The 26077-nt window shown below is 35.8% G+C and overlaps 1 protein-coding gene across 2 annotated transcripts in view; it reads left to right on the top strand.

Moving 5' to 3' along the window:
• The window catches only part of Tbcd (tubulin folding cofactor D), a 291444-nt gene that overhangs the window by 216154 nt on the left and 49213 nt on the right, over positions 1 to 26077 (top strand). For both annotated transcript variants that reach the window (XM_090399238.1, XM_090399247.1), the window contains 2 exons: positions 5489 to 5793; positions 23411 to 23562. In XM_090399238.1, the coding sequence (XP_090255364.1) occupies positions 5489 to 5793; positions 23411 to 23562 (457 nt within the window). The remainder of the gene's footprint in view (positions 1 to 5488; positions 5794 to 23410; positions 23563 to 26077) is intronic.

The raw sequence follows: 26077 nt of genomic DNA, 5'->3' as shown, positions 1-26077 counted from the left end.
ATTTCCATAGTTTTTGTGGTCAAGAAAATAATGTTTTAACATAGTAATAGATAATAAGATTTTAGAACAGGTGAATTCATTTAACTACCTAGGTTGTATGATTACATATGAAAATGAAAAAGATATAAACCTAAAAATTGCAAAATACTTAAAAATAACAGGTGTAATTAACTCTATATTTAAACCAATATTTATGAGAAAAACTGCCAAGTATACTCTGTTTGATCACAAAAGAAATGAAGAAATTATGAAAGAATTAAACCAGGAATCAGTAATAGAAAAAATTAAAAAATATAAACATAAACGGATGGAACATGTTCAAATAATGAAATCAGAAAGATTACCAAAACAAGCTTTGAAGTACAAGCCATTAGGAAAAAGAAAACCAGGACGTCCTCTTAAAAGATTCAACAATGACTTTTAAGACCGGAACAGGCCACTCTAGGCCTAAATCCTTTATAGGCATGATGATGATGATATATATAAAAAAAAAAAGATGTTTATTAACTTGTATATTTCACTGTATTTCAAACCAGCATCTTCATAGCACACTGTACATGTTACAGTAAACAATCAGCAATGAGTAAATTAAACAATTTAAATCAAATTGTAGTTGTCATTGATATACAGAAGGAAGAGAGTGGGTGTGAAAACAACTTGTGGAAATAACTAAGCAGATCTACTGTTAATCGACAGTGGCAAAATCCATACTTGTGATCATTTATTAGTTGAGTTCTTTCAAGGTCAGATAGGAGTTGAATGTTGCTGGTTCTCTCTGTTACTTTAGAAAGAAATGATGAATACCAATTGTAGCTTGCTTATTGTACTCTAGTCTTTTTTCTGTCTCTCACATTGACAGCTGTTTTGAACGACATTCCACAGTTGACTTGGTGTTTTTTTGTTTAGCATACCATACTGAGTATATGAAAATAGTGCTGTGCATTTCATATACTCAGTATATTAAATGTATATAACCAAGTCCTCTGGTTACCTGTCATTCTTTGTTCAAAATGTCATAACTTCTCCTTATTATTTCATGCACTTGAAAGTAGATGGCAAGGTATATACTCCTCAAATGTCATTGGTTGCATGTTATTGTATTCCATTCACCATGAAGTTGTCTTTAATATTTTAGCAACTGTGAGTATATGTATAGGCTTACTAGTTATGTATAAGAGAATACAAAGTTTTACTAAATCACTTAAGGAATTGACAATGTAGATAAGAATATAAATTAAATTACACTTTAATAAATATTTCCGATATTTCAGCAACGTCATGTTGCCATCTTCAAAAGGAACTTACAAAAAAGGCACGTGCATGTGGGCATTACAACACAGTAACTGAGAATGAAGTGATGAAACTATTGTTCTCCTAAAAGTCCTGATGGTGCTCCCTAGCGGGCTATGTAGGTGTTCTTGGCCGTTGGCCTGAAGGTCTGCTGATGCAAGCCTCCTAAATTTGGGGCAATCTCATACAACCAAATTTGTTGAGGTTTTTTTGAGAGTTTTTTAGGGCTGAGGCTGATTCCATGAATAGTCTTTCGAATTTGTATTTGCTATGGTATATTACTGTAGCTTTCTTCCACCGTATTCTGTGGCGTGTATCCAGAGCATGGTCTGCAAGACCAGAGTGGCTGTACTTGTGAAACCGGATGTAGTCCTTGTGTTCTGAAATTCTGATATTCGCTGTCCTGTATGTGTATACCGGGTCCCTTACAGCTGCAAGGGACCTGGTATACACCACGTAGGTCTAGGGGAAGTGGTTGGTCTTTAGTGGAGCGGATAAGGAATGCCAATTTTCTGTATGGGCTGTAACAGGAGGTCAAGTCATGTTTTTTTAAGATTTTGGTAATTTTTTCCGAGGTGTCCCGGATGTAGGGAATGGTGATGGATTTAGAGTAATCCTTATTGTGAAAGGGGGGGGGCTTGTTGGTTTCAATTTTTTTTGCAGTGGGGGGGGATAGCCATTGGCTGAGAAAATCTTGAGGATGTGATTTAGTTCAGTGTTTAGTTTAGCCCTGTTGTATAGTGTTTTTACCACTCCATATTGTTGTGAGGGGTGGTGGTGGAATTGTTGTTAAATGTACGTGCCTGTATGGGTGGGTTTTTTATAAACTGAGAAAACCAAGGTTCCATTCAGGATGGCAGGTGACTAGTGTGTCTAGGAAAGGGAGGCTGTTGTTTTCCTCTTTTTCCAGAGTGAACTTGATTCTGGAGTAGTGGTTGTTTAAGTGTCTTAAGAAAGAGAGGAGTGTATCAGAGCCATGTGGCCAAATAGCGAACACATCATGAACAACAACATAGCAAAGCCATGTGGTTGGTTTTTGTGGGGCAGAGGCTAAGGGCTTTTTTTTTTTTTTTCAAAGGTCTCCATAAAGAAATTGACCAAGGGTGGGGGAGAGTGGTGAACCCATGGCTGTCCCCTCTATTTGTTTGTAGAATTTTCCCTGCCAAACGAAATAGCCTGAGTTCGTTGTGAACTGAAATAGGGCTGAGATATCGGGAGAAAATTTAGCTTTGATTAGCTCTAAAGTTTCCTTGAGTGGGACATTTGTGAATATGGAGGAAACATCAAAGCTGACCATTATGTCAGTATGTTGGAGTGTAAGGTTTTCTATGAAGTGGGCTGAGTTTTTTGTGTGATGGCGTGTTGCCAGTATAGTGTGTGAGCTTTTGGCCAAATATTTAGCTAATTTGTATGTGGGGGAATCAATGCCATCCACTATGGGACGTAATGGTACATTTTCTTTGTCTTTTTGGGAGTCCATAAATACTGGAGGGGGGGGGGTATACAGTTAAACGGTTTAATCTGTTGTAACTTCTACAGGCCAAGAAGTGACTTTCTTAAGGAGCCTGTGAAGTTTTCTGATTTGTGAGTTGGTGGGATTGTATTCGATAGGGAGGTAAGTAGCCCGATCTAATAGAAGAGCATTAAGTTTACCTGTGTAGGTCTTTTGGTTAAGTACTACAGTTGCATTTCCCTTATCTGCTTTGGTGATAACTATTTCTTTATTCTTCCTCATTTCCTGCAGAGCTTTATATTGTTGGATATGTTGGTTTTTGGTGGTCTTGCTTTGGAGAGGACACAAGCTACATCCAGTCTTACACTGTCGAAGATTTGATTTGGAAGGTGGCGGATTCCCCATTCGATCTGGTCACTAGGTATTTTTCTGGGAGCAATGGCGAAGTTGTGGCCACGTGAAAGTGCTTCAGGGTGACTGAAGAAAGGTTGTGTTAGATCCTGAATGCAGAGCTTTACAAATAAATTCTTTATTCAGGATTTAACATGACAAACTACTACTTATTAAGGAGATATCTGCACATCAGCTAATAATTATAAAGTATTATTTTATGTTTTGTAATAATTGTAGTCCATGTGTGTGATATAGTGAAAGTTATTGTTAGGTTATTTGTAATTCCCAAGTAAACTGTCTAGTACTTTGCGAAATTCTGAGAAAAGTTTATAATAGTAATCCGGAATAATCGCGTATAATCGGTACGAGTCGAGCGTAGCGATGGAGGCTATACCTACGCGGAAATATGACGTCAGAGCGCCTACCTAGAATAATGTAACCGGACAGGTTAGCGAGAGTGTAGGATCACCCAAGGGGTATGAACGATGGGGTTCGTGGGTGAAAACCGCATTGAATAGAGGGCGCCCGAATAGGGCGAATAAAAGATGAAGCACATCGTTTTAAGGGGCCTTTTTGACCTTTTAATCTTGGAGTGCTGGATTCGAGTTTTAGGGGGAGTTGGTCGGAGGATTCATGAGAGAGCGGTGGGTCTTCTACGGTAATGACAGACGGCAGGTTCTTTTCTTGAGAGTGCTTGTAGATTTTCAAGCAGAGCTGATTGCGATATGATGGCCCATGTGGAATCGAGCCTTAGCAGAATGTCCCATCGGAGAAAGTTTCCTGCGGAGCGGTAGACAGCACGCAGCAGTCGGAAATGATTAGAAGAAAAAGCATAGTACATCGCCAGGCGCAATGACAGCCGAAGAATATGCAGTAAGGTAATCCAGACCTACATGAGATGGCAGCATGAAATCTGAGAAGATCCGGTAATGTAAGAGTTTTCGTTCTATGTTAAAATTCGTTTAGAAGAACAAGAAATTTGTGTGCATTGTAACTAAAGGACACTAGTAGAGAACTTTTAGTTAGAATTTGACTGAATTAATTAAGCCCTTGTGGAACAAAGAAGAGTTGTTAAATAGGCAGTGATTTGTGAATGGCTAGACTTGCTTAAATGAAATTTAGAATTAAGGTAATCATTGATAGAGTATTAATGAAAGTGTTCAATAAGTATTCTGTGAGTAACTTGTGAAAGGAATTATATAGTAGTAGTATTTTGCTTAAACCTAATCTTGTCCTTTCATAATTGAAGGATTTAACTTGCTCTGATTCATTGTGATTTAGTATAACCCTCAACTTAGAGTGAATTTTGATCCATTGAGTATTTAAACTTAAATAACTGTAAAATGTTTTATGTTTTTCCACTAAACATGCTTTGTACCTTATACCTGAGTTATGCCTGATTACGAATTCAAACCACCACTTATGAAATTGAACCTTTTGGTGGGAAGGAATTTAGATAGAATTGCTTAAGTGAGATTCGGTCTACGACTGCTAACTGAATCTGCACAGCGCTAGCATGAGATAAATTATTGTGTGTATCCTTTTAAATTTTGAATTATTTTCCTGAACAAGAGTCTCTTCTGTTATAGGATATTGGCTGGCGCAGCAAAATATAAATTTTGCCAATATCTGAAGAGGAAATAAATCTGAATTAGTATTTTAGGAGCACGACAATAGATTAGAAGGAGAGTTATTATAGAGGTAGAATAAGATATAATATAGAGAGATAGCGACATAACAATAGAGTAGCTGGTAGGACTTTGATTGTACAAAGTTTCGAGTAAGCAAAAGGATAGATTCTAGAGACAGTAAATTAATGTATAATAAGATTGAACTTACGACTTACGAAATAACATTATATGAAAGTAAGGATATAACAATAACACAGACGACGAATTACAGATATAACAGTTGATTACAGTGTTGGTAGGAAGTTGTGCACGTGCCTTTTTTGTAAGTTCCTTTTGAAGATGGCAACGTGACATTGCCGAAATATCAGAAATATTTATTAAAGTGTAATTTAATTTATATTCTTATCTATGTTGTCAATTCCTTAAGTGATTTAGTAATACATAACCAACGTATAAGCTTGTCTATGAGAAGAATACAAAGTTATTATATATATATTTTTTATTAAACTCTTTGATGCTTCCATTGCATATTTTGTCTGGATTTATATTTTCTTTTAGTGAACTTTATCTTATTTCATAAATTATAAAGGTTGATAGCAATTATTCTAGCAGTTTATTTAATGTCATTGTATAACTTTATTAAATATAAAATACTTATTCAAATAATACTTACTTAATGAAACTCTGCACTAAATCTTTTTCCCTTCCATACTGTTTTAAGGTTCACTTCCAAGTTATATATTTGCTGGACAACTAACAGAAACTCTTCAGGCACTTGAAGAAAGAGCACGGCTCACTGAACAGTTTGTATCCTGGGCTGAAGTTCGTAGGGATGCAATTAAGGCACTGACAAGTGTTTGTAATACTGTTGGTATAACATCTGAAAATAGTCCAGACACTGCTATTTGCAAGGTTAATTTACAACAACTTTATGAATGTTTCTTAGCAGCACTAGATGATTACACTCTTGATAGCAGAGGTGATATTGGGTCCATTGTAAGAGAAGCTGCTATGATAGCACTGAAGGTAAGATTATTTGTATTGTTGTTACGACTTATTTATATATCAGCGGCATCACATGCCAATTTAGGTTGGGTGTGCTGTCGTGTGACTTATTCAACCTGTGCTACAAAATTCTCATCAGTTTAAACGTATGATTGCATTTTATTGATGCATGAAAGTTTTGAAGTACATAGCATATCAGTGCTCATCTTAATTGGCCCATTGCAGTTAATTGTAGGATAACTTGAAATACTTTAATTTATCAATTAATATAATTTTAAATATGGAAAGTGTCAAGGTCAAATGAACAGTAGCTATGCTTCATGCATGGCAATTATGTGAGAAACATGTGGGGTTTACACTTCATGGTGAGATTTTCATTGGCAAATACTAGAGTGAGACATGGATAATTTGAATTTTGATATGATTTTTAAATACAATTCTGTAGAAAGAGCAAAGCGCACTGAACAGTTTGTATCCTGGGCTGAAGTTCATAGGGTTGCTGTAATATCGCTGTGTGGTGGTTGTATGTTCTGTATTCTTGTCGGCTGCATCTTTTGTTAAACTATGTATTTCCACTATCCTACTTTGCCTTTGTATCTTCTATTACTTAATTATTATTAATGGTCGACTGCCTAAAGCTATGAGCCGCTGCCATATGTTTATTCCTCTTATCTCTCGTGCTCTATAATCTAACGAATTTGTTTAACGATTGTGCCAGTTAGACTATATGTTGATTGCGCGAGTATAAGTTCTTAACCCAAAGACAAAGCAGATATCATTTGTATTCCCTGCTTAAATTTACTCTTACTGTTAATTAGTCGTAGCTTAAATAAAATTCATATACATTTCTCTTATACAGGTTCGAATTTTTTCAGGATAGTGCATTGACAAAATACAGTCCAGCATGTTGTTTTCAAACCATTTAATTAAACCTAAAAGAATATTTACAGAATAATACAGTATATATACACAAGTTCATCACAATTTCCATACTACTATAGAATTTAGTTCTGAGATTGTTTGCAATTTAACATAACATTACTCAATTATAAGACATACATTGGTTAAGCCTGATTTACCATAACTTGACAATACCTCATAACCATATATATATATATATACACACACACACACACACACACACATACACTAGTGGCCAAAATTGTGGAAACCTTTTGGAAAAAGTGTATTTTTGAGGCTTGATGGCTCATAACACCACTTTGTTTTGGTGTAATACCATAAAATTATATATCAATGGAAAGATAATTTAATCAAGAATGTAATGCAACAAAGTTTGTTCAATTACCTGTATTCTACAAAAAGTTATAGCCAAATAACCAGAAAAAAGAAGCACAATTTGCTTAGGTTTATATGAATTAACTTTCCTTCATTTGAATGTAGCCAATGAGCATGAGTGTTTAGAAAGCCAATCAGGTGTCATCTTGTTTTGGCAATGAGCCAATAAAGTCAAGTAGGATTCCGTTATTGATGTCGTGTATTGGAGCTGAGAGGAGGACATTCGTCAGTGTGTTATGTGATTGCTATCAAGTTGGTTGGTTGGTTGGTTTTTTTGTGTTCTTTCATTTAGTGAGCTTATAAAATGTAATAAAATTAAAGAAATGGTGCAAAGAGTTGACTGGTCACCCAGAAAGCGATGTAAAATAATACTATTCAGTGAACAAGGCTACAGTTATGAAGAAATTAGAAGAAAAATTGGTGGAAACGTAACCAAAGGTGGTATTTCTAAATTTTTGAAAAGGTATAAGGAGACTCAATCACTATAAAACCAGACTGGAAAAGGTGCACAAAAGCAAGTGATGATAGAAGAATTGAGAGACTGTGCCTACGTGACAGAAGAAAATCATCTGGGTGTATACAAGATGAAATGGCGCAATACAATGTGAAGTTGAGTGCAAGGACTGTTCGGCGCAGACTGCAGGAATTGGGTCTAAATGCTAGAATTCCACGAAAAAAGGCATTTTTATCTCTCAAACAAAGGTTGAAAAGATTAAACTGGGCTAAAACCCATGTTAACTGGACAGTGGAACAATGGAACAGTGTTATTTGGAGTGATGAGACCAAAATCTCCCAGTTTGGTAGTGATGGCATAAAATACGTAAGGAGAAGAATCGGAGAAGATTTGCATCCAATTGCATTACACCTACCGTGAAACACACACTTAGTGTTATGATCTGGGGTTGTATGACATCAAAAGGTGTGGGCAGAATTTGCGTGATTAATGGGAATATAAATGCCCAAAAATACATAAATGAAATACTTGAGCCCAAACTGAAGCCTTTCACACGTAATCTTTCCCAAGATAATGAAGCATTTATATTTCAACAGGATTCAGCTCCATGTCATGTTGCTGCTGTGTGCAAAAAGTGGTTTCAAGATAATCATATTCCACTGCTGGAATGGCCTGGGAATAGCCCAGACCTTAACCCAGTTGAAAATCTATGGAGCCGACTAAAGAAACTTGTTACTCAGAAGCAACCCAGCAATAAAACCCAATTAATAGAAGCAATAATTCAATCTTGGTTTCACATTATAACAGCTGCAGAACTAAAAAACTTGGTTCACTCCATGGGAAGGCATTGTAAGGCCATAATTAATGCTAAAATCCAACTAAGTATTAACTCACATTGTGAGAATTTTTATATATCTAATTTTTTCTATGTGCTTCACTTTTCTTCTTTATAACTGCTGTTCTAAGAAAAAAAATCCTTGATAAAAGTTATTGCATTACATTCTTGATTAAATTATCTTTCCATTGATATATAATTTTATGGTATTACTCCAAAAAAAGTGGTGTTATGAGCCATCAAACTTCAGAAATACACTTTTTCCAAAAGGTTTCCACAATTTTGGCCACTAGTGTATATATATCAGTGGCATTGCATGCCAATTTAGGTTGGGGGTGCTTTCGTGTGTCTGGTTTCTGTGTGTATTCTATATGCACAGAAATCAGAAAAAGTAATCACTTGGGAAATTATTATTTTTCTGGATTGAATGAAAGAAAAATAACAGGTGTAATTACCTAGTTCAAAAACAAACCAGACTAAAACTATACAATACATTAACCCTACCAGTCTTAATGTATGGAAGTGAAATCTGGACAATAAAACAAAAAGACAAACAAAGATTAATAACAGCAGAAATGAAGTTTATGAGAAAAACTGCAAAGTATACCCTATTTGATCACAAAAGAAACAAAGAAATTATGAAAGAATTAAACCAAGATCCAGTAATAGAAAAAATTAAAAAATATAAACATAAATGGATGGAACACGTTCAAAGAATGAAAACAGAAAGATTACCAAAACAATCTTTAAAGTACAAGCTATTAGGAAAAGGAAAACCAGAACATCCTCTTAAACGATTCAACGATGATTTCTAAGGCTGGAACAGGCCATGCTAGGCCTAAATCCTTGATACACATGATGATAATGATGATGATGAAGAAAGGCCGAAATAACTTGTTTTACTTACATATTTATACACAAGTTCCAACCTCCTCCAACTATAATAAGTCATACAATCTGCGAAAGCTCTTGCAAAAAACAGCACATTCAGTAGATCATCAACACTGTTTTCCATTATAAATATGGACAAAAAAAGTTATATATTATTTATAGAAAATTACTTGTCTCCGTGACCTAAACATGTCAGTTCACACTTCACGCACTTAAAACAGATGAAACTCAGAAAACAAAAACAGCAGCTCATGACAATTGACAATGCTCAATTGTCATTTGGTTGACACAATAACCACTGTTATTGTTTCAATGCTCACTCTGCCTTGCCTTCTCAGTGGTTAAAACCAATGGAAAGCTAAGAATTTGACCTGCTGAGCCATCTGTTCAATGGGTTCAAAGGTGTATGTATTTGTGGCTGCACACACACACGGACTATTAACGTGAACATGATGCATTGTTTACGTGTTGAAAAGTGTCCTCTTTATGAAGCTTAGTATATTATGTTTTGTTTTAGGAGTAACACAAAGTCAGGAAACAATTAATGAGTCTTTAATGGGAATAAATGCAAAAATATAACATGAATATTTGCTCCTGATATACACACACACTAACTATATTATGTAGCAACATAAGCATGTGCTATTATTTCGTTACTGATCATTTTATGACAGTGTATAATAGTGAAAAGTAATCATTAGGAAAAGAATGTTAATCAGGTTGAACATGAAACCAAGTTGCTGGCCTAGTTGTTCAGGTGTTTAGCATACCCACTCTCCAACTAACCAACAGGTCGCAGGTTTGAATCCACATCTTTAAGTTGAAGATGAATCTCATCGCCTGATTCATCTTCGGCAAATGCCCTGCTTATTGGAGGCTTGAAGTGGATGAAAAAGTTTCATGTTTGGTCTCTAGAACAGCACTTCCAGACCATGTAAATGTGTGTGTAATAAAAAATTACACACACACAAAAAATAATATATGAGGGTGTTCTGAAAAGTATTCGGCCATAGATGACAACATTATTTTCAAGATTTTTTTTTTTCTAAGTTGGTACATCTGTCATAAGCATCCATGTGAAATTGTAAGTCATTCTATCAAGTAGTTTGTTTTATACGGCTGTCTGAAGCAAAAGTGTTGTCTGTATCCCTTGAAATATATAAAATTGAGTATCGTGCGATTATAAAATTCTTTGTAAAAGAAGGTTTAACACCAAAAGAAATTCATTCGAAGTTCATAAAAGTTTATGGGCACTCTTTTCCTTCATTTTCAACAATTACAAAATGGGCTGCTGAGTTTAAACGTAGCCATACCAACCTTGAAGATGATCCACATGAAGGACGTCCAAAAAGTGTAACAACATAAATCATTGATCAAGTGCACGATGTAGATGGGTGCTGCGCTTGCTCACAGCAGATCAAAACCGCACTCGCATTAAAATCTCTGAACAGTGCTTGGAGCGTTTTAACAAGAATAAAACTGATTTTGTGTGTCGGTTTATTGCTATGGATGAGACTTGGATTCACCATTACACACCAAAATCCAAACTGTCAAAACAGTGGACAGAAGCCGGTTGTTCAGTGCCAAAGAAGATAAAGTTGGTTCCATCAGCAGCAAAGGTCATGGCATCGGTGTTTTGAGATGCTAAAGGCATTTTGTTTATTAATTATCTTGAAAATGGTAAATCAATAACTGGGGAATATTATTCTAATCTTTTGACTAGACTAGATGAAAAAATTTGTGAGAAAAAGACCCATTTGCAGAAGAAAAAAATCATCTTTCATCAGGACAATGCACCTGCTCACAATGGTAAAATTAAGGGATCTGCACGATGAATTGTTGGAACATCCACCCTATTCACCAGATTTGGCTCCCTCTGACTTTATCTCTTCCCAAAACTAAAACTTTTCCTCACTGGTCACCTTTTTTCTTTGAATCAAGAGGTGATTGCAGCTGTAGAGGGGTATTTTGCAGATCTTACTGAGAACCTACAGGGATGGGATAATGACACTGGAGCATCGCTGGAATAAATGTATTAGTCTTAAGGGAGATTATGTTGACAGAAGATTTTTGTTGAAAGAAAATTTTGTTGACACTTTCAACAAAATTTTGTTTCAAATTTTGAAATTATTTGAAATTTGAAATTTTGTTGAAATTATAAATTTCAACAAAATTTGAAATTTATAATTTCAAAAAAATAAAAATTATTTTGAAATTATAAATTTGTGTTTTCATTGTTAGACTGAGAACTTTTGAGACCACCCTTGAATATATATATATATATATATATATATATATATATATATATTGACAAAAAAAGGGGGAAAAAATCCTTAAACCACAGTACATATTTACTATAACCTTTTGTTGCATGGTAACCACAAAAAGAAGTCATTCAATATTTTAGGACTGGACAAAATTATAAAGTTATGGGACACACAGAGAATTTTTTATGAATTTTGATAGTGAACACTTGAGGGTGCTTTTTCCTCCAGAGGAATAAAATAAATTTCATATTTTGGATTATTAATGTGATGGAAAAGGAATATTTATTGTGCTAGACTTTAAATCAGCAACTTCAGAGAATACAGGGTCTTGCATAAGTCCCAAAATATTTTCTCGACTGTACACCCCTTTAGGGTACAGGTGTCAGGAATTTGATGCTGATGATATTTCAATAATTCATAAAACTCAGAAAAATTGGTATATTAGAGTGTGATTTGCATGAATGTGAATCACAAGGAAGGGAATTTTTTTTGGCAAGGAGCAAAAATTTAGTTCAAATTTTCACTGATAGAGGGCGAAAGCAGCAATGACAATCAGAATAGCATTGAAAACTTATTTAATCATATGCAGTAAACCTGTTACATATTACTACAGTAATTGTTCAATGTGTCTGCCACCACAAGCAATTACATTCTGCAAGCAGGTAAGAACACCATTTACATATCCTGGTGGATGCAAGCAACTTCACAGCAAATGGCATCTTTTAAATCCAGTAAGGAAGCAGGCTGCTCAGGTACACTCGGGACTTAAAATAGCCCCACAACCAAAAATCTACTGGTGTCAAGTCCAGGAACCAAGGTGGGGCCATGCAGAGTTGCAGTTACAGCTGGTTAGTCATTCTTTGCCAAATGTGCTGATTACAAACTGCTTCACAGGAGATGTGATATGAGGTGGCACCCTGTCCTGCATGAACGTGATTGTTCTATGAACATTTTTATCCCACCAGCATGTACCACATTTTCATATAGCAGTTGCAAGTAGTGCTTTGCATTTACTGAGCATGTCTTCCAGTCCCTTGTTGCATGTGGCTCTTCAAAGAAAAAGGAACTGACAATGATGGATGCAGTGAAGCCACACCAAACAGTGAGTCATGGTGAATGCAATGTCTCCTCTTTGTAGATGTGTGGATTGTTCTGCACCCAAATTTGACAGTTATGCATATTAACTGTCCCATTTAAAATGGGCTTCATCTGTCCGGAGATGTTGTACAGCCATTGTTGATCTTCTGCAACTTTTGTCAACGCCCACATTGTGAGTTTCTCCCTCTTAGTGGTATCACTTGGTAACAGCTGGTGAGGAGATTTCAGCTTGTATGGATACAAGTTTAACACACCACGAAGGATGCAGAATGTGGACACTTTTGCTATGCCTGTGATTCTTGCAGCTTCCTGTGCACTGCTTCTTACACTACTTATTGATTGTGCTGCTAGGGCATTCCTTTGCAATACCACCACACTGGTATGGGCTTCAGATAACACTAGTCTGCCAGTGTGACGGCGATCTGACATATTTCCAGTTTCCTCGAAATGTCGTATTAGAGACTGTAGTCTGGCAGGATTGATAGGACCTTGACCTTTCTTCATTCTTTTCTGCATTCAAAACTTTCTTAAAACTTCTGCTACCAATTCCTCACTTACATAAAACAACTTCAGGACAATGCCTTATCCACTGAATTCGCATGCATTCATTACAAGCTGCCAGTGGTATACAACACTCTGTGTTTTATAGAACTCATGTGCACATATTTGCAAATGAGGCATGTGATACAGCCCCACCCGTCGCTGAAAATTTGAACTAATTTTTTCTTCCTTCCAAAAAAATTCTCCTCCTTGCGATTCACTTTTGTCCAAACCACACTCTAATATACTAATTTTTCTTATTTTTGTAAATTGTTGAAATATTTCGGGACTTATGGGATACCCTTTAGTTTGTTACAAAGACTACACATCATTGCTGCTATGATAAAGAGGACATTGATAAGTAGAAATAAAAAGGTGATTATGTCACTATAAAGTATTCATCAGACTATGTATCATTCTTGTGCTCATATTTGGTCACCTTGTGTTTTCATTGTGAAAAAATCACATGGCCAAATGGGAAACACTGGCAAGGCATACAAAGCAATTGATCATTAAGAATCCACTATCATAAAATTTTTATTGGCATTCATTTCTTGACGATCAATTGCTTTGCATGCCTTGCCAGTATTTCCCATTGTGTTGACTCTTTTTGCTTAATCATCCATGAAATTAGTTTTTGAAGTTTGCAAATTCCTTCCGAGATATCCTGTACATTGTATTTTGTTTTATATTGCCAAAAAAAAAAAAAAAAAAATCCAAATCATTAACCAAATTAATGACATGTGCCTCACTTTATTAAAAATTGAGAGGTAGCTGGAGTCAAGCTTAAAAGTTCTGTTCTAACCACTGTAACTCCCCAATCTCTCTCTCTCATCTATTAATGTCCATTTCTGTCTTTCCAGTCAACATATTACTAAAGTTTTTGCTTAGTCTATCATTTTATCAGTGAATATAATTAACAACTCCAATCCAAGGTGTGACACATCCTTCTCTTGCTGTCACCTTCAGTAATAATTTTAGTGTTCAGGCTTGCTGCTCTGAAATGATAGTTACTGCTAATCTTCTAAAAAAAAAAAAAAGTACTTTTTATGAAAGATAAGAATAAAATAAATCTCTTTCAAAATTGAAATGTGGAGGGGGTGAGACTTAATTCTTCATGAACTGACTTAAGCTATCAATTAAATTATACTTGCCGAAAAAACTGTAGGGGTCCTTGCACCCTGATGTAAATTTAAGTTGAGCACCCCTTACTTTTTTTAAAAAAACGTAGCTAAAATTTCAAGGTTAAAAACTCATAATACATATATTAATACATATTAACACATATATTAATACATATGTTATTCCATCGATGCTCCAGTGTCATTATCCCATCCCTGTAGTGGTTCTCAGTAAGATCTGCAAAATACCCCTCTACAGCTGCAATCTCTTGATTTGAAGAAAAATGCTGACCAGCAAGGAAGAGTTTTCGTTTTGCGAAGAGATAGAAGTCAGAATGAGCCAAATCTGGGGAATAGGGTGGATGTTCCAACAATTCATAGTGCAGATCCCTTAATTTTCCCATTGCCAAAATGCCTTTGTGGGCAGGTGCATTGTTCTGATGAAATATGTTTTTGTTCTTTCTGCAAACCGGGTCTTTTCTCATAAATTTTTTTGTCTAGTCTGATTAAAAAGAATGGAATAATATTCCCCAGTTATTGTTTTACCCTTTTCAAGATAATTAATAAACAAAATTCCTTTAGCTTCCCAAAACACCGATACCATGTCCTTTCCTGCTGATGGAACACTTTGTCTTCTTTGGTGTTGAACAAAATCTTCTGTCCACTATTCTGACTGCTGTTTGGTTTCTGGCGTGTAATCCAGGTCTCATCCATAGTAATAAATCGACGCAAAATCGGTTTTATTCTTGTTAAAATGCTCTAAGCACTGTTCAAAGATTTTCATGCAAGTGCGGATTTGATCTGCTGTGAGCAAGCTCAGCACCCATCTACATTCGCCTGTCGTTCGTTGGACGTCCTTCATGTGGATCATCTTTAAGGCTGGTTATGGCCGCGTTTAAACCTGACAGTCCATTTCTTAATTGTCGAAAACAAAGGAGGAGGGTGCCCATAAAGTTTTATTAACTTCGAATGAATTTCTTTTGCCGTTAAACTTTCTTTTGCAATGAATTTTATAACCTCATGATACTCAATTTTTTTCCATTTCAAGGGATACAGACAACACTTTTGCTTCAGGCAGCTGTATAAAACAAACTACTTGATAGAATGACTTTCAATCTCACATGGATGCTTATGACAGATGTACCAACTTAGAAAAAAATATCTTGCCTATAGTGTTGCCATCTATGGCCGATTCCGAGAACTTTTCAGACCACCCTCGTAATTTGAATTATGAAAGCTTGATCTTTTAAATGGGGTGCTTAAGGGTCAAAGCTGTATAACTGAGAGGAGACCTCCACATAGCCTTTAAAGGAATGCAGAGGACCGACCAGGGCTTCTGACCTAATGTCCAATCCTCACCTTCTCGTGGTGCACCCTGTTGGGTATCTACTTTGATACTGAACGAACGAGGATGGGCTGGCAATTTGGGATTTAGCCGACCAAATTGTATTCTTATTGGTTAAACCAAAATAAAAAATTATGGTACAACATGACAAAATTTCATGCCGGCTGGGGCGTCGCCGGTTAAACAAGGCCCCCGTTGTTTTCGCCAGGGAACCAGGGCGAACAGCGAAAAGTCAGCTACTGGAACAAATCTGAAAACAAACCCCAACTCAACATCACCAGAGTTAAAGATCGGTACTATCAACGTAAGAAGCCTGAATGGCAAAGAAATGGAGCTAGCTGAGGAATTAGATAAGTACCAGATCGACATAATAGGGGTGACTGAAACAAAAAAGACCAAAACTGGTGAGATCTTTCTGAGCAATAAATACAAAATGTTATATTCAGGCAATAACAATCAAGGAAAAGAAGGAGTAGCCATAGTATTCAACACAAAATACGAGGCTAATCTTCTTGAATGGCAGTCAGTCTCAAGTAGAGTAATGTGGGCAAATATGAGAATGGGGAACTGGACAATGAGACTTATTTGTGCCTGTGGTCCCATAGAAGGTTCTACTAAGGTAGAAGTGGAGGAATTTTTTGAGGCTTTAGAAAAAGCAACTGACACAATGAAAAAGGAAAAGTTGGTCCTTGTTGGGGATCTAAATAGTAGAGTAGGAAATGATTGTGAGACATACAAAAATATTTTGGGAAAATTTGGAGAAAAGAGCAAAGCTAATAATAATGGCAAATATCTGTTGGATTTCTGCTCAGGACGTGGACTGGTTATTACTAACACCATGTTCCAACATAAAAATGTGCACAAATTCACATGGAGAGAAGAGGCTTGGAATAAGAAAAGTCTCATTGACTATGTTATTGTTGATAGTGATGTTTTCTCCCTGGTGCAGGACACCAGAGTGTACAGAGGATTTGAAATTGGAAGTGATCACTATTTAGTCTTGAGCAGGATAAAATTGAATTTCATATTGAAAAGAATAACATGTAAGAAAGTTTTAAAGCGAATAAAAGTTGAGCAGCTCTCAGATGTAAACTGTAGACTAAAATACAGAAATATTATTGAAAAGAAAATGAAAGAGTTTGAGAACAGGAATCAAACCTTGGAGATTCAGTGGCAAACTCTGAAGGAAACATTGATTGATTCTGCCAGAGAGGCATGTGGTGAGGTTGTGTGCAAAGATAAAAAAATCAGAACTCCCTGGTGGACACAGGAAGTTAAAGAGGCAGTGAAGGAAAAGAAGAAAGCATATCAAAAGTTCCTGGAAAATAAGTCAGCTTTTACTCTTACAGAATACAGAGACAAATGTAAGAAAGCTAAACAGTGTGTAAAACTAGCTAAACAAAAGTCATGGGAGGACTTTGGCAAGAATATAGAAAATAAATATCAAGAAGGTGGCAAAATATTCTGGAGGTTGTTGAAGAAGCTTAGGAATGGAGGAAAGAGTGCTGTAAAAGGAATTAGAGATGATAAAGGTGAAATGAAAACAGGAGAAAAAGATATCCTTGAAGTATGGAGTAATTACTTTGAAAAACTGCTAAATGAAACAAGCAGTGATGGCAGCACAGTGATAAAAAACACTGACCAGGCATGCAGTCAGGAATACATATCCATACTTGAAGTAGAAAAAGCCATCAAAGGCTTGAAATGTGGAAAGGCAGCAGGAGTAGATGATATTCGACCAGAAATGCTGAAGTATGGTGGTATAAGAGTCTTACAGTGGCTGCACTGCATAGTTCAGAAAGCCTGGACAGAGGGACGAATTCCCGATGATTGGAGTAGAGCTCTCATAGTACCCATATATAAAAAGGGAAATAAAACTGAATGTGAGAATTACAGAGGTATTTCCCTACTGAGTGTTCCTGGCAAGATCTATGCAAGTATACTTGAGAAACGGTTGAGAAGAATTGTGGAAGAAAAGCTTGGTGAAGAACAAGCTGGATTCAGGCCAAATAGAGGCTGTCAGGATCAGATCTTCACTTTACGACAAATAGTCGAGAAAGCATGGGAATATAACAAAGATCTGTATTTAAGTTTTGTCGATTTGGAAAAGGCATATGACAAGGTGCCAAGAGAGAAGCTATTCAATACGCTGCAGTTATATGGTGTGTCAATGGGGCATTATATCAAGCAATACTTAGTCTTTATTTGAGTTGTGAGTCAGCAGTTAGAATTGAAGGAAGTACAGGAAGATGGTTTAATGTTAAATCTGGTGTGAGACAAGGATGTACATTATCCCCTCTGTTATTCATTATCTATATGGATCACATTATGAAGGAATGTGGTATTAAACCTGATATCAGAATTGGAAATGTTAATGTCAGCTCTTTGCTTTATGCAGACGATGTTATACTTCTAAATAAATCCGTTACAAGTCTGCAAGATTCTCTGACTAAATTGAATAGCTGTTGTAATAGATATGGTATGAAGGTCAGCAATAAAAAGACAAAGACAATGAAAATAGGCAGAATCATTGAAAATGTCAACTGTGTTGTGAATGGAGAACCTGTGGAACAAGTAAAACATTTCAGCTACTTAGGCACAATTTTTACTGAAGATGGTAAACTAAATATAGAAATAGACAACAGAATATAGAAATAGACAACAGAATCAGCAAAGCTGGTATCATGGGAAGTCAATTGAATAAATTCATATGGAATAAGAAAGAAATTAGTCGGAACACTAAATTAGCTGTATACAAGACTGTGTTCAAACCAATTTTAACTTATGGATCTGAGAGCTGGGTCAGAAGTAAAACACTTGACCAAAGACTAGAGACCGCAGATATGAGAGTCCTGAGAAAGATTAGAGGCGTGAACAGATGGCATCAATGGCAATATCATATTAAAAATGAGGATATTAGGAAAGAACTTGACATTGTCAGCATCCAGGAATGTGTTAGCAGAGCTAATCTCAGGTGGTATGGTCACTTAAATAGAATGGGAGAGGAAAGATTAGCAAAACAAGTGTTCTCTGCCAGGTTGGCAGGAAAACGACCCAGAGGAAGACCAAGATATAGGTGGATTGATACGGTACAAAGTGCCTTAGACGATAGAAATATAAGATCTGATAATGTTGGAGTCTTGACAAGTAACAGACTGATTTGGAGGAAAATTGTAGATAGGAAGTTAGTAATGATGTAATTTTTTCATGTAGTACTGTCATATCCTGTACACCCCTTGAGGGTACATGGCAGGAATTTGATGATGATGATGATGATGATCTTTTAAATTTCAAATTTGCTTTCTGTTTGTTAAATTTCATTTTGTTTTACCTTTAAGTTTAGTGGGACGACGTAAATGGTGTTATTAGTTTGTTTCCGCAAGATATTCTGTATAATAGAAATGTTGAAAGTTTATTTTTCACTTGGTTAGAGTATAATAAATTTAGTTTAATCCTTTATCCAAGTGTGAGCAAACAAAGTTTGCTCACACATGGATAAAGACAAACCAAAAAAACAAACAAAGAGATAGGAGTGTTGGTAGCTTGCTCCACCTTTGCAACGAGTTGCCCTGGTGTGGTACCAACTTAACCCAGTCCTGAAGATACTTTCAGGCGCAAACTTTGTTTGCTCATACTTGGATAAAGGATTAAACTAAATTTATTATATTCTGTATAATAGAGTAACAGCTGAGTTGTATAAAGGAATTGGCTACATGATGATTTTGCAGGATTTTGCAAAAGCATTTAACATGGATTGCTGTTGTGCAAATTAGAACAAATGGGGATGGACATGACACTGGTTTAGAGGTTAAAAGGGTGGCTGCTGAATAGATATCAATAAATGGTATATGGAGGGGACAGAATTGAGGTGAAAAGAGGTGACTAGTGGTGTGCTGCAAACTTTGGTGATGGGACCATTGCTGTTTGATTTGTACATAAATGATGTAGGAAATAACCTGAAATATTCACTTGTTTGTCGATGATGCAAAATTATGTAGAGTAATAGTTAATCAACGCAATGTGAAGAGCTTGCAGGATGATTTAAATAGGCTGTCAGTATGGGAAAAAGTTAATGGATGTCAGTTTAATGTCTAGAAATGTAAAGTTATGCATTTTAGGATATATAGATTATAAGCCGTGTATCACATTGATGACACTGTACTCCAGGAACTAGATGAAACTAGAGATTTAGGAGTGGTGGGAGACAGTGTCAAAGTTTAGAGGATATATTGCTGAGGTAGCCCATAAGATTACTTGGCTATTGAAGAACACATTAACAAGTAGAGATAGCGAAGTTGTTATTCCTCTTTATAAAGGCCTTGATATGCCTACATCTGGATTACTGTGCTCAAGTCTGGTCCCCTGGGTTTCCTGGGAATGAGGAAGCAGTGGAGAGGATTCAGAGTTGAGTGACTAAGAGGTGAGAGTGTGTGTGTGTGGATTGCAGAAGTAGCTTGATAGGAGAAAAAGAGGGGATATGATAGAAACATTTCAGTTGCTTAAAGGGTTTTATAGGATAGATGCAGGGGAAATGTTTCAGCACTTGGCTAGAACAAGGGGTCGTCCCTGGAAGTTGAGTAAGGGTGTGAGGAGTAGATTTTTTTATTGGAGAGTTGTGAATGAGTGGAATGGGTTGCCAGAGTCAGTTGTGAGCGCTTTGTCTGTTAATGGACTGAAGGAGAGGTATGATAGATTGGGTCTCCCACAATGAGTCGTTGGACTCTTTGACTCCATGGAGGTGCCAATGTAATAATAATACTTGTACCAATAATTAATTTTAAATGAATGAGAAATTGTCTCTACCCTCCTTTTCCAGAGTTGTTATAAATTCTGTAACATATCACTGAGACAGCTAATAGAAAATATGTTTGTGTTGTGATATGTAGCACAAAATTCTACTTGTTGGCTTTCGAAATGTGACCTCTCTCTCTCTCTCTCTCTCTCTCTCTCCTCCCTCTCTTTCTCACTTAGATGAAATCTGAAATTATAGAAATAATACTTTTCTCATTTCTTTATCTGTCATCCTGCTTACTTTTCCTCCCTGTCTTTCCCCCTCATTGTTTTTACTCAATAAATCCAGGCAAAGAGAGCAATGGTAATCTATCCTTAGTGGATAGTAGAAAAGAGAACAATTTTAGAAAGTGGTTTGAAGATAGTACATAAATTAAACATGCAAAGAACCTCTGTAATTTTTCTGATGTTCCTTTAATGTAGGAACATTAGAGAGATCTCTTTTAAGATCGAATTTCAGTCTAATTGAAGGATGATATTTATCAATAATTCTCTGGACGGATTCCCACTTACATGCATGGTGATTTTTATTTTGTTTAGTTCTTTCAAGAGGAGGGAGTGTATAAGAATTTCGATAATACCTGTCTTCTGTAATGGTGGATGATGGTGTGAGGAAGGATAGATGTACCCAGTAAAAGAAGGTTTTTGATAAACAGAAAATTTAATATCGCCTGTGAAGGTGTGGATTATTAATATGCTCAGAAAGGGAAGGCAGCATTAGATGTACATTCACCAGTGAACTTAATATGGAAACACCTGGATTATTTTACTTAGAAATTGTAGTAATTTAGTCTGAGAGTGCGACCAATATTCAAAGATGTCATCTGCAATAACAAATACAAGGTGAAGAAAAATGGTACTGAAGAGTTGGTTTTTCAAAAAAATAATTGACTAAAGCTAGTAACATAGGACTGTCTATAGCTTTACCTCAATTTGTTTCTGTAAACTTGCCAGTCAAAAATAGCCTTTGCTGATGGTGAACTTTGCAGGTTAACAATTTCCTCAGGGGAAAGCTTATAAGAATTGGAGATTCTTGAAGTAATATGTTAGTGAATAGTGAAACTATATCAGAAGAAATTGTTTCACTCATAATATTGTTTTATTGTTAAACAAACATCAATATATGATTGTATCTTGACACGATTTTTAATATAAGAACTAGAATGACCAGTAAGGTCTCCAAGGAGACTGGAAAGGTATTTATTCATCAGTGTGTGTGGGGTGGGGGGTCAATGCAGTTAGCTATAGGATGTAATTAAAGCATCTCAGGAAGACCCACAGATGCATTGAGGACAAACATGAAGAATTCACAGTCTGTGATCCAGTTATTTGTTTGGTTAAATTGGCTTTATGCTTGTTCTCAACTGATTACACTGTAAATAAATCTACCCAAGTAAAATAATGAGTTTACAATTATTCTCTGTAGTATTCATCAGAACAGTGGCATTACTTTATTGGCCCTAGTAACAATGATATAATTGCTATAGTGCAAACAAAAAAAGAGTTTGCAGTTCTGAGAAAGGTGTATTTATAGGCAGAGGTTATGCTTTGTATGGAATTGAGCAGCTTCAAGCCTTAAAACATTTTGTGTTTCATCTGTGTGTAATTCTCAAACATATTTTCTTCACTTACCATAATTTATATCATATCCATCAAAGGTTTGAGGTAATATCAGGACCTTTTGATAATGCATTTAATTCATCTTGCATTTGTTGATTTGTTGAGAGCATTGGTGAATAATGGTTTAATACTCTTGCAGCTTATTTATACTCAATTTAAATTCTAAATTAATCTAAGCTTGCATTTAAAGTTGGCTCATCTGGCTAAGATTAATGAAATTCTATCAATTAATTCAAAATGCTCTGGCTAAAAGATTAAGGCGCTTTTCAGGCACTTTAATTTGAGCATTATTTAAAACAAACTGCTTCTTTGTAAGACATGGCTAGTGAATCTTCTGACAGCTCTCCAGCATTTCTTGCCATAGTCAGTAACTAGATGTTTTAACAAAACGTATTGTAGACATTCTGAAATATATAATGGTTAGCACTTGTAAAAATGTTTACATGGCTATAACCAAGATACGAGTAGTAAACACGTGGTACGTGACACTTTAGTTTTGTATGTTGTAAATGATTTATTTTCTCTCTGATGATGTCCTTGTATCAGGCAAGAAGTATATAGGAGCTAATAAATTCTATATTTTTGTACATGTGCTAACTGTTATTCATTTCATAATAAATGACTATGACACATGATCCCTTGAAACATCTAGCTGTGCTATTGTGCTACTCCCAACTCTGAGTAAGCTAAGCATTACCCAAAAGCATGTTTGATTGTTCCACTAATCACTAGAATAAATGGAAAAGTTATTACATTATTGTCCATTCTGTTGTTGATCGTATTCATCCTGATTTATGTAATGTAACAGTTACAGCATGTTTTATAAATTATATAGGGGAGATTGCAGGATGAGACGTGCTGAAGCATCTGTATGAGGTAACCGCAAAGAGAATTTGAGATTTTTGACAATCATTCTCTTAAATTATATCCATACTTGTGTATACTTCTGATTTCTGTGTGCCCTTTCTCTTTTTTTTTTTTTTTTTTTAGAAAAGATGCTTCTTTGATTTTTCTGTATTATTATCCTCCCACCTCCCTGACATGCACACAACTAAGTTTTTATTGTTTCTGAACACTCCTTGCTTATCACTCCATACTTGTCATTTCTCAGTTCTGTAGAGTTAAATAGGTTAAAGATCAAACTATTCATTTTATCAAAAAAAAAAAAATTAATAAATAAATGTACATTATATATATATATATATATATATATATATATATATATATATATATATATATATATATATATATATATATATATATAGTAATTCAGTAATAAAGTAACTAGAGAATTTGATTAATAAGATTTTTTCATATAATGCAAAACAAATTAAAATTAATAATTAAATATTATATAAGTGTTATTCATATAATTTGCAGGAAGTAACTCAGTTGGTAGTAGAAAAGGATATAGAACTGATTTCACCATCGGTAATTCAAAGGACTTTTTGTGCTCTTCTTCAGCAGTGTTTGGAGAAAATCGATCGAACCAGACTTGTAGCAGGAAGTGCATTTGCAGGCCTATTGCATAAGTAAATTTAATTTTTTTTTTTTTTTTTTTTTCCAACATTACTCTGCCACATTGTTAGGATCTGGGTAATTTTCATCTGTTTCCAGCCTTTCAGCATCTGTTATGCAAATTAAAAGAAATATTTAATGTTATTATTGCTCACATGCTTAATTTGTATCTGTTCACTATTGGTCCATTAATACCATTCATCTTCTAAATTAAAATAGAAAATATTGGAAAGGGACAAACAATAAAAATAGAAAAAAAATTACAATCGCAGATAAAAAAATAAAATAAAAGAACTGGAGATAATTCATAAACTATCCAGAATGAACATGTCTACAGGCTTGTTAGCATATAGTACATTCTATAGTCATAAATAGGAATGGTTCTGTTCTTTGCTCTTCACCAAGAAAAGAGATATTCCTGAACAGTTATTCAGTAAATTTCCAAAATTACTGAGTGAGCATCGTATTCTACTTTATGTTTTCCCTTTGTTCAAGGGTGAATGCATGCCAGCATACTGAAGATGGCATCAAAAATACCATGTTGCTATTCTTGATTCCTGAATAAAATAAGTCAGCATTTCCCAGTTATTGCTGTCAGACAAGCATTCGGCTCAGTTGACAGCATATTACTCCAAAGAACTATATCACAAATGGGGGTACCAGCATACCAAGAGATTCTACATATAACTTCAGTCTCACAGAATTTTAGATTTTACTTCTTTGCCTCTGTATAGTATTTTTTAGCAAACTCTATAAATGCTAAAATATTATACATTCCAAGAATAATAATAATAATTATTATTATTATTCTGGGCAACTCCAAGGAGTCCTTACACTCATCGAGGGAGGCCCTAATATCATGTCAAGAACAACTATTCAGCATTCACACAGCATCTATCATACTTCGCCTTGAATTCATTCATAGTCGTGGCACCCACAACAGACTCTGGCAGCTTATGCCACTCATTCACCACTCTCCAATAAAAAACCTAGCTCTAACACCCTTACTAACCACACTCTTGCCCAGTTTCCATGGATGGACCCTAGTCCTCCCACCACCAGTCCTGTTCTCAAAAATATCATCTGAATTAATCTTATAGAAACCCTTCAGTAATTTGAATGTCTCAATCATATCACCCCTCTTCTGCCTATCAACCAATTTCTGCAATCCACAAATCTTCAACCTGTTCTCATAAGGTTCATTCCACATCCTGCTATCATGTTGGTCACTCATCTCTGGATCCTCTCCATCAAGAAGAAACCCTGGCACCCAAATCTGGGCACAATAGTCTAGATGGGGGGTCTTATCAAGGCTCGATACAGAGTAACAATAACTTGCTTATCTCTGCTCGTCAAAGTATTCTTCAGTAACCAAGTGATTTGATGAGCTGATTTAGCCACTTTTGCAATGTTCCCCCTAAACTTCAACTCCCTATCCACCAACACTCCCAAATCCCTGGCCTTGTCAATCTCCTGGAGTATAGTTCCACCAATGCGGTATACTGCTGCTAATCTTTTCACCCCAAAATGCATAACCTTACATTTTGCCACATTAAATTGACACCCATTTTCCTTAGCCCAATCCTCCAAACTATCCAAATCATCCTGCAAAATTTTGACATCCTGTGGATTCACTACTGCTCTACCCAACTTTGCATCATCAGCAAACAAATGAACAGTTCCTCTCAGATCCTTTCCTATATCGTTAATGAACAAATTAAACAGTAATGGTCCAAGAACAGAACCTTGCAGCACACCACTAGTCACAGGCTGTCTTTTGGACTCTACTCCTGAATAAACTACTCTCTGATATCTCTCCATCAACCACCCTCCTATCCATCTCACCAACCCTATATCCATCCCCATATGCTTCAGTTTACTGATTAGAATTCCGTGTGGTATCCTGTCAAAGGCCTTAGCAATGTCCATCAGAATCACTGTAAACCCATTACCCTTATCCAGTTTAGCCGTCACTGTGTTATAAAACGTGCGCAAGTTACTGAGGCATGATCTACTCTTCACAAAGCCATGCTGTCCCCCTTACAATATCCCATTTTCATCTATCCATTCCTGTATTTTACTCTTGACTACTTTCTCCAAGACCTTGACAACAACTCCTGATATGCTGATCGCTCGGTAATTTTCAACAGCAGTCTTGGAACCTCCTTTATGCAGTGGAACTATTTTCCCCTCTTTCTACCCCCTTGGGACTAACCCAGACCCGAGACTCAAATTAAACAAAATGGTCAAGGGCACTGATAATTCTTTAGCCGCTTCACGTATGACACAAGCTGGTATGCCATCCAATCCCACAGATGTATTCACATTGAGGTTTTGTAATAGACTATTCACCTCCACTTCATTCACCACAATTCCCGTATAAGCTGTTGGTTCCTTCATTCCTACAATACCACCACCTGGATGATATACTCTTGCAAAGTGCTCACTCAGTAATTCCACTATATCAACTGATTCAGTTATATCCCTACCTCCTACCTACGTAATGGTTAATTACGTCTATAAATTCTT

Source organism: Typopeltis vanoorti, chromosome 1 (assembly GCF_054136105.1).
Source record: "Typopeltis vanoorti isolate ZY-2024b chromosome 1, IOZ_Tvanoo_1.0, whole genome shotgun sequence".
Taxonomy (NCBI): Eukaryota; Metazoa; Arthropoda; class Arachnida; order Uropygi; family Thelyphonidae; genus Typopeltis; species Typopeltis vanoorti.
Note: the sequence above shows the minus strand (reverse complement) of the source record. Positions and strands in the feature narration are given on the sequence as shown.